Source organism: Ctenocephalides felis, unplaced genomic scaffold (assembly GCF_003426905.1).
Source record: "Ctenocephalides felis isolate EL2017-DRISC unplaced genomic scaffold, ASM342690v1 CF-g0.4_SCAFFOLD_01886, whole genome shotgun sequence".
Classification (NCBI taxonomy): domain Eukaryota; kingdom Metazoa; phylum Arthropoda; class Insecta; order Siphonaptera; family Pulicidae; genus Ctenocephalides; species Ctenocephalides felis.
Genome location: NW_020538040.1, coordinates 41282478 through 41292992, shown reverse-complemented (window position 1 = coordinate 41292992; position 10515 = coordinate 41282478). Strand labels below are relative to the sequence as shown.

General features: G+C 30.3%; 1 protein-coding gene across 1 annotated transcript in view; it reads left to right on the top strand.

Moving 5' to 3' along the window:
- The first annotated feature begins 602 nt into the window (after nucleotides 1–602).
- Nucleotides 603–10515, top strand: part of LOC113374971 — a 54724-nt gene continuing 44811 nt past the window's right edge. The window contains exon 1 of the mRNA XM_026614926.1: nucleotides 603–770. Coding sequence (XP_026470711.1) covers nucleotides 603–770 — 168 coding nt within the window. The remainder of the gene's footprint in view (nucleotides 771–10515) is intronic.

Sequence of the window (10515 nt, the reverse complement as noted above, 5' to 3'; positions counted from 1 at the left end):
GCTCATTCGCATTGGCCAGCGAACTTGGCCACTTGGTCAGTCACTCGAAATGGCAAAATTATTGATCACTAGTGGCCTGTACTAGTGGCCCAGTGCAAACTCACATTGATTTTCATCCGAAGAATGATACAGGCCGACATTTCTCTAAATCTCATTTCACAAAAAATCTTGCAAACAATGAAACAATTCAGCGCCGTTGGTTAATTTACTCCGTTTCTAAGGATCGAGTTTATTGTTTTTGTTGTAGACTATTTGATAGTAGCTCAACGTCGAATTTAGTATCTGAAGGGTATAACAACTGGAAATACTTGACTGAAATATTAAAAAATTATGAAAATAGCACTTTTCATAAGAAGTTTTACCTTTCATGAATTGAAGCTGAACTACGATTAAAAATAGGAAAAACAATAGACTGCCAAGAGCAACACTTGATTAGAAAGGAAACTACAAGATGGAATAATGTTTTGTCTAGATTTTTGCATATTACACTTTATTTAGCCGAAAACAATATGGCGTTCAGAGGCACTTCTGACTAACTATATACGCCAAATAATGAAAAGTTCTTAGGCTTAGTACAACTACTAGCCAAATTTGATCTAGTCATGCAGGAGCACTTGCGATTAGCTATGAAGGGTGATATTTCAGACCACTCAGCTTCTGTTCATCGATGGAAAATTCTAACCGATCACTTGGGACTATATACTATAAAAAAGCACAGTGACACTCATTGGGAAGCAAGAATAAGTAGTGTTAAAGCAGTCCGTTATCAAGTTAGTACTATCCATGATGCTTTGATTATTTGGCTCTTAAAACTCAGAAAACTGATGTTCAAATGTTTCAGAGGCTACTACTCTAGCCGAACCACTAAAGATTTCAGCTTCATAGTTTCATTGGTTGTTGGTATCACATACTTCATCAAATAAATGTTGTAAGTAAATCTCTACAGTCAACAGATATGGATCTTGTAAATGTACACAAATGTTGAAAAATGCTGAAATTTTTTGGAAGACTACAGAAATACGGGCTTTAAAAGCGCTATTTTAACTGCGAAGGGATTGGCCAAAGAATAGAAATTAAATCTGAATTTGAGCTACAAAAAAATTCGACGTATTATGCGTCAAGCTGGTGAAATTGCACGCAATGACCATATAACTTCTCCAAAAAATGAGGTTGAATTTTTCAACTGTCTTTTGGACACTATATTAATTTCAATCAATGACTCTAAATCAGACATACATGGTTGTATGTTGTGTGATGAACTTATAAGTCTGGCATCCTTTTTACCTAATAAAAATGTGGTTACTCCAATTTTTGTTTTAAATTTCATCAACGATTTCAACTTACAAGAACTGTATCCCAATGTATGGATATCATTGCGAATTTTATTAACTATACCTGTAACGGTTGCTAGTGGGGAGCGGAGCTTTTCGAAGCTGAAGCTGATAAAAACCTATCTTTGATCAGCGATTTCTCAATCTAGATTGACAAACTTAGCAACTTTGTCAATTGAAAACGAAATTGCTGAAAAAATCGACTTCGACAATCTTATAAAAAAATTCGCTGATAGAAAGGCCAGAAAAGTAAAATTCTATTAGTGTTTATGTAATAAATGGTTATCTTTTATAATAATTTTTTTTTTTAAATGACGGTTATTTCATTAGATGTTTTTCTTTTTTCCAAATGGGTTTAAATTGCAGGTGGAGGGCGCCGTAGAAACCTCGCCCAGGGCGCTGGTAGTGTTAAAGCCGGCCCTGGTAAGAGGTATCTTAAAACTTTTTACACTGGGTTAAAGATCTTTTGATTTAGAATATTTCGCCTGGTACATCAATATCCTGATGAATCGTTCAAAAGTTTGAGCGCTTAAAGATTTCATGAGTAAAAAATGCTCAAAATGGACGAAAAATTTGTTAGTTTTTTCAATTTTCACAGACTTCCCGGATACGTAGAAGCTTCAATCAAACGTCAGGTGAACTGTCTTGTGGGCTAGAAAAACGTGAAAAAAACTGCATTTTAATATTCTCAATGGTTGCCGAATAAATAAGAAAAAACTGAAATTAAGCATGACCCTTAGGGTCACGTATTGTATTCCGATTTTGGATGAAAATTTTTTGTTTCCGATTTTGATGATTTTCATAATGTTGATACCTTATGACATAAGGAAAATGCTATTAAAAAATTTCGGTCGCACTTCAAATAGTTTTCGAGAAAAACGCATTTTTAATATGTGACAAGGAGCGATTGGGTTTTAGCGAATATCTCGGAAACGGTTGGAGTTATCATAAAAATTTTTACACCTGCAGATACATATTTTTATAACCCTATGTATAATATTTTTTGAGATATAGGCGTTTAACTGTTTCAAAGTTGAAAATTTGAAACTGTTTTTGGGGTATATCTTGCGAACGGCAAGAGGTATTTTGAAAAATTTCATACTATGTAGAATTTTATACTAGGTAAAAGATCTCTTGATTTAGAATATTTCACCTGAAATCATCAATGTTCTATGATGAGTTGTTCAAAAGTTATAATCGATTAAAGATTTCATGAGTAAAAATGCCCAAAAATGGATGAAAAATTAGTTAGTTTTTTTAATTTTTCATAGACTTTCCGGGCACGTAGAAGCTTCAATTAAACGTCAGGTGAATTGTCTTGTGGGCTAAAATAACATGAAAAGAACTGCATTTTAATATTCTCAACGTTTGCCGAATAAAGAAGAAAAAACTGAAATTATAGCATGACCCTAGGGTCAAGAATTGTATTCCGATTTTGGATGAAAATTTTTTGTTTCCGATTTTGATGATTTTACTTTATTATTTTATTTTATTTTTTGACGTAACATATATTTGTTATTTGTGATACTATTAACAGATCGTCCTATGCTCAACTTAATATATCAAGCAACAAAATGAATTTAAAATGGACTTTGCTAAGATAAATATATTAATGAGTGTAGTTTCAAAACTTAAGTAATGAATAGCGGCTTTATATTTATTTTTAATACATCATCGAATCGATCATATGTTATTTTAGAAAATACGCTTTACTAACTTAGACTTTTTTTAAATAAGCAAATTTGATTTTTAACTCCCCGTAGGGTAAAATATAGTAATCGCAAAAAAATCGAAAATGAACATTTTTATATATAGTGTAATAATTTTTCGAAGGCAGGTCTAGCGGTTTCATAGATCGAATGAAAAAAGTAAAAAAAATGCCATTTGGCGGTCAAAAATGATCATTAGACAAATGCATATCAAATTATCAGACATTTTATAGAGATTTTAATAATAAGTATAAATTTTTGTTGACATTTCTATGGGTTCCGTATCAATGTCGTCCGTTGGACTGCGATGCGGCGCTTACGCGCTTCGATATTTTATCTCTAAAAGCAACGCAACACGATTGCTTTAAAAAAAAGTTCAAATTTTCAGAAAAATTAAAAGTACATATAAAAAAATCGATATATAAAAAAAATCAAATTTTTCAAAAAAGTCAAATTTTTTCCGAAATTTTAAAATTCTCAAAAATCTATTTTTTAATGTTTTCAAAAAAATTTCAAAGTTTTTTAAAAAATTTAATTCACGGTACGGGAAGTTCCAGCAATTTGCCTTAAGGTACGATGCCATGCAACCAGTTACAACATTAATCCACGTGGAACAACTGATGGTAGAACTGCTATAATAATCAGAAACATCATTAAGCACTACCAAACCCAGTAAACATTTCATATAAGCAACTTTCTTCAATAACCAACCCAGAAATAAACTAGCTGTAAGTGGAATTCTGTCTTAAGGCAATTAAGGCATCGTGCCTTAAGGCAAATTGCTGGAACTTCCCGTACCAAAAAATTTTTTTTTAAAAAACGATTAACATTTTTGAAAAAAATTTGCTTTGAAAAAATAAGATTTTTGAGTAACTATAAATTGGACAAAAAATTACTTTTTTTTGAAAAAAAAAAAAAAATATTTTAATTTTTTTTTTTTTTTGAAAAAAATTTTTTTTTCTTTATTTTGACATATTGTGGAAGATCTGAATTTTTTTTCAAAGCAATTGTACTGCTTTAACTGCATAGAGACAAAATATAAAGCGCGTAAGCGCCGCGTCACTGTCTAACGCATAAGCATTGGTACGGACCCATAGGAATGTTAACAAAATGTATACTGATTGTTAAAATCTCTATAAAATATCTGATAATTTGATGTGCATATGTCTAATGATCATTGTTGACCGTCAAATGGCTCATTTTTTTACTTTTTCCTCCATATCTCCGAAACCGCTAGACCTACCATCATGAAAATTGTATCAATTCTTCATCTTGTCAATACAAGTGAAATGTTTTTTGAATTATTCAAATCGAACGCTCCGTTCTCTTAAAAACTGAGTTACCGTTTTCGGCACTTTTTGCCCCGTATCTTCGGAACGGCTGGACCTGCCTTCGCCAAAAACTAATCAGCACGTCTCCTTATCAATACGAATCGAATGTTTTTTGAATTATTCAAATCGGTTGATTCGTGTTCCCGAAATCGTCGACGAAAATTTGTATCCGCACATACATACACACACGTACATACATACATACATACATACATACATACATACATACATACATACACACACACACACACACACACACATACATCCATTTTTTTCTAAGGTATGCCAAAATATTCAGAAACCTCTGAAACGTAAAGATATATAAAAATTTTCATTTTTGATTTTTTTGCGATTACTATAACTTACCCTACGGGAAGTTAATTATATCTGTAATTTACTGTCCACCAAAGCACAAAATTACCTGTGTAATTTAAATATCTAAAAGTTTAGTTCAAAACACTTGAGTCCAAATCCGTTGCTGAAGGGACTAAAATTCAAATAAAATTTTGTTTATCGAATCCAAATAAGTGGTATCTATGTCACACTTCGTTAAATTGCCATTTAAACCCCTATATTTGGTATTTATAAATTCTAAGGGCAAAAATCTTACCAAACTTAAGCTTTTCAACAGCCAGCATATAGTTTAACCACAACTCGAATGCCTACATGCTACAACTTACACACTTTATATAAATATGTATTTTTTCTTTTCTTCTTGAATCATTTCTAAATATTGCCAACTATATCAAAAGATTTATTGTAAATCTTTGTATTATATTATCGTTTAACGTAAATAAATAGATTTTATCATGGTGTATTTATTGTAATCCACTGCCGTGGACCCCCAAATTTCGTTTTTGCCGCCGTGGACCTCTTGAAAGTTGACATGGACCCCTGGGGGTCCATGTGGACCACTTTGGGAATCACTGGTCTAAATCAATAGATTAATAGTACAAACTCGTTTTTGAGCGCAAAATAATTAATTATATACGAGCGTTACGAAGAAGTCCACAGGTTACAGTTGGTATAAAACTTTTACAGTAATGGCAAAACAAAGTTTTTGAAAGTTTCGAAATGTCGTCGTATTTATAGTTATTGAAATTATGGCGTCTACAAGAAAGTTCCGTAAGAAAACTATAGTTGGTAGTATTTCAAAATGTAATTTATAAAATATAACGCTGAAAGAAAAAATGTAACAGCTAACTTTGATGCATCGAGTATAAAATAACTCGAGCATAAATGTTTAAATTGTGAGAAAGTTCATTATAAATTTTGAAATATATTAATCTTGACTCATAAATAGTTATAATACTAATGTGATATAATATATCAACATGAAAAAGTTTAAAAAAAATAATCAAAAAAATTAATCATACTTAAATGATATTAATACATTTCTTTGTCTCGACATGCAAACCACCCTGCATTGTCATACTGTACCTTGGCCGACGGAGTAAACAGAATTGTGCAGGTGCGTCATTTTTGACAGGTATTACAAAATTGATCTTGCATAAAATTTCGGCTTGCATTATTATTGTCAAATAACTTTAAATTTCATATAGAAAAAGTAGATTAACAAAGGTTCAATTTGATTTTGAGCAATTATATTGTGAAAACCAAACCAATTGTATTGTTTGTTGTTTTTGTTTTGTGTTGTGTATTAACTGTTTGTGTGTTTTGTTTCCGCTGAGAAAAGTATAATTTTGTTTTAAATTGTTTTTTTAAACATATCTTACTTTTTTTGCTTTTTGAAGTAAAACTTCTTCAGGCGCGACTAGGGTGTAAATCCGTACAAATGCAACGGAAGTGCGTTACAGCAGATAAGATAAGATAAGAGTCGACTGCTGATGATTTGTCATTCGCTCTCGATGTTATCATTTCTATACGGGTCGATTGTGATTAGCCGTCGCGTATGTGAATAGAAATCTGTCGTTGTATGCGTACCGATATCAACAAGGAAATCGGCATAGATATATAAACATTTTAAAGTTACATCGTAGTACAAATTTTGATTTAATAAAAAATGCTTGAATCAGAAGAATATTTTACCCTGTTCTTTGAAAATATTGATTAATAAGATTAATGATTAGTAAGTTTATTGATTAAAAATTATTTTTATATTATTCGTAGTTTCTACAAATCTTCGAAGTTATTACAATGGAAAATATTTTTAGGCAAAACAGATATTACAGCGAAAACGTAAAAAAATACAAGCAGTCAATGAATGTATGTTAATTTTATTTACATGAAGTTCTTCAAACACAAATACATGATGAGTGAAGTTACGAAAACAATATTTGTTTAGGCTTTGTTTAACATAATCCACTGTGTGAACGAATATTATAGAATTTATTAATCAGCAATTATTCATTTCTCTAATGAATGTTCATTTCTAAATGTTCATTACAATGGCAAACCGATCATGTCTTATTTGAAGTATGACTTTAATTACAATATTGTTTTTAAATATTATACATATTTTTAATGCTATTATAAATATATAATTTATAATTTATAATTGTATAAATATGTATAATGGTTGACGCTAGTAAATGTGTGCATCACGAGTGTTATCATATTACTAATAAACATTATTCAAATTCAAATATGATGTAGTTATTTTTATTTAAATGCCATCTTGTACAGTAGCAAATAAGTTTTACTTCAATCGCGTATGAACTTTACCCGCACTCTTTTTTTTATATTCGGATGGATGTTTGTTAACAAGTTTTTTGTTTTATCAATATACAGACAAAAACTTGGGAATTATCATAAAATCACTTATCACTAGTTGCATGATATATTCATTTATCTTTTTCAAATTAGGCAAAAAATTTCCAGAGCAAAACAAGTTGCATATGCTGGCAGTTACATATGAATAATTGAATATATATTTGATGTTATTAAAAGCGACTTGATTGCTAGATAAAATGAATAAATTACTTCTTCAGACTGGCTCCTGATTGATTTTTGTGACAGTTCTGTATATTAGACACTATCCTTTCTGTGGCTAAACTTACGGGAGATAATAAAAAACGATCGTGGTCTTTTCCGTCGACGTTTCACAAAACGTGCATTGTCAGTTGTGAATCGTCTCGCGGACACTTCTTTCGCGAACTGAATTCAAAAGAAACTTTGCTCTCGTCCTTTGTATCGTATCTTGGTTATCAATTCAAGATGCTTCCTTCTCTGAAACATTCTGATTGATTCGGTTCGAGTTCAGTGAAATCGTCCGCGCACTAGGTACTCGCTCATACAAGCACTAAGCTTTGAAGATATTTTGTTTTTGTTTCTACTTCAAATTTGAAATAATTTTTTTTTAGTTCATACAATCAATTTGCCAATAATTGCCAATTTGCAGCACGGACTGCAGCATACGAAAAACTGGTGGTGCATGGCATCATGCTTTAAATGATTTAAAAAGAATCAATTTTTTATAAATAGATTTTCGACAATTTTGAATTTTTTGAGAAAAATTGACTTTTTATACAAATGTTCAATATTTTTTTATATTTTGACATTTTTTTGAAGATTCTTAATTATTTTTTTCAAAGCAATCGTGATGCGTATTTTTTTTTTTTTTTTGAAGACGATGTTCAAGGATTGATACGAAACCTATAGAAATGTAAACAAAATTTGTACTCATTTCTTAAATATCTGATAATTTGATGTGCATATGTCTAATGGTCATTTTTGATCGCCAAGTGGCATTTTTTTACTTTTTTTTTATTGGATGTCTAAATCGTCTAAAACCAGTCTTTCCAAAAATTCAAGCAGTTGTTTGTTCTATCAATACAAATAAAACGTTTGACGAATTATTCAAATTGTACGCTCCGTTCCCTCAAAAACTTAATTGGCATTTTTTGTTTTTTTGCCCAAAATCTCCGAAACGGTTTTACCTGTCTTTGCGAAAAACTAATCAGCATGTCTCCCCATCAAAACGAATTGAATGCAACTTGAATGGTTGAAATACAATCATTTTTTTTGAGGTTTGCCAAAATATCCAAAAACTTTTGAAACGTTTTGTTTTTTTCGATTACTATAACTTACCTAAAGAAAATATTATATCCAAATATTTGATATCTTCAGTTTCATATTTGAAACAAGTTTTCAAATTTTTTTATTTTAAAATTGTCCAATATGAGGTTATCTGTGGCTTAGTGATGAAAGCTATGGGCTTACATTCAGTAGTTTTAAGTTCGGACATCGTGATGTCAAGCAGTAGTCACATAAACTTTTACTTGAAAATATAGGTAGCAATATATTTTCCAGTAAAACTTCCTTGAGGCCTTAGTCGTACCTATGCAAAATTCCTTCAGTTTTAAAAAGAAATTTCAATGGGTTTTTGAAGAAACAATGCATAAATGCAATTTTGCAAAGTTTTCGCTCAAAAAGGAAAATATCAAGTAGGTGTAACCAATAACGACTGTATCTTCATGAACAGTTTTATCAGTAGTACCCAATGTTAATAATTTAGGTACATTCGTTACATTTTGATATTATTATACTTATTGATGTATAAACGTAAACGTAATCTTTGAAAAACGTAAAAATTTATATATTTTAATATAAAAAATTAGAAAATTAGAAATCATTTAAATCTTGATTTAGTAAATGCCATACGTTTTGCTTTATTTTAAATAATACAAAATTATTTCTTTACTGGGCACAACTTAATCAAACTTATCCCACTTTTGTTTTTCTAAATACATGTAATAAACGAACTCATTTCATGCTTGACTGTTTTTTATAAGCTCGATTTGATTTTGTTTGTGTTGCAAGTTTCCTTTTCGGTGCGTGTTATTAGGTCCTTAATCGCATCCCAATGAATGAGGGTTGGTTTTCTTTAAATTTCACTTATCCAGGCGTTTTACTGGCAGGTATTTTATTAATGATTTTATATTGTTGTCCGCTAATTACTTTCGATTCAAATGGTTCATGTTTATCTTAAAACACACTACAAAACTGTCTCCCGTAAAACAAGTCCTAATTATTAATGAAGATCTTTTATGAATCCCAAGCGCGTGCTAACCGCCAAACCGGATGTTCTACTATAACCCGAAAATGTGTATGCGCTTATAAAATATTTATCACGATACACTTGAGCCTATGCCAAAAAAGAATTCTGCTTAATATTAAGATTCAATTGTGTTAAACGTTTATTCCGGAATGAAATTTTTGTATATGTGCAGAAAAAATTAATAAACATAAAATGAAAAATAAACTAGTGGCGTGTATGGCAACGTACCTTAAGGCTAATCGAGGAATACTGAATGTTTTCAAACAGATTATTATTAATATTGCAACATTGTCTAATATTTATAAGAATTATATAAACTAAATATTTGAATAAGATCTTCGTTTACAATAATTTTAATAACTTTTTGCGTATTATTATATGTCTTGCAATGATAATGACTATTGTTATTTAAGAATATTTGAACATTTATTAGATAAATTTAATTGGATGGATAATAAAATATAGATAACGTTAATTCTAAAAAATCGATATGTTTTCGGTCGTGTACAGGTGTTTACGCCTCATCCTTGTGTTGCAAAAGCAAAACATTCAACTTAACCGTCTACTGGAGATTGCTTGCGCTGTCGCCGGGGGCCAGATGCAAATTGCATCAGAAACTTCGACCTTAGAAAATCTGATGTTTAATTTTTTTTTATTTCAATTCAATGTATAATTTTAAATGTCTCCAGGGTAAAACACAAATTATTCTTAAAGAAAACACGAAATAATTGACTTTTGACATTGTTGTTTTCGAATAAATTGAATTTGCTTTTTATTTGCTTTTGTGTGAAATTAAATAGAGCTATATTTAATCCTCATGCAGTTATATTTTAGTGTTCCGATCTTGTGTTTTTTGCCATCTTTAGAAAAGGAACGTTTAGTTCTATGATTTTTTTACTGAAATAAACGATTACTAAAATAAGAAATCAAATTTTAACTAATATTTGTTTCTAAAATTGTTAAATTGTTAAATGTTTTAACCACCATTTCTTTACTTCACTTACCAAAGGCACATCTGCGTTGATATTGTGCTTAAAGAAGATCTTGAAACTTACTTACTAATTACATTCAAAAACAATTCAAAGTTAAAATATTCAGTAACTCAATTTTAAATATCAAAAACT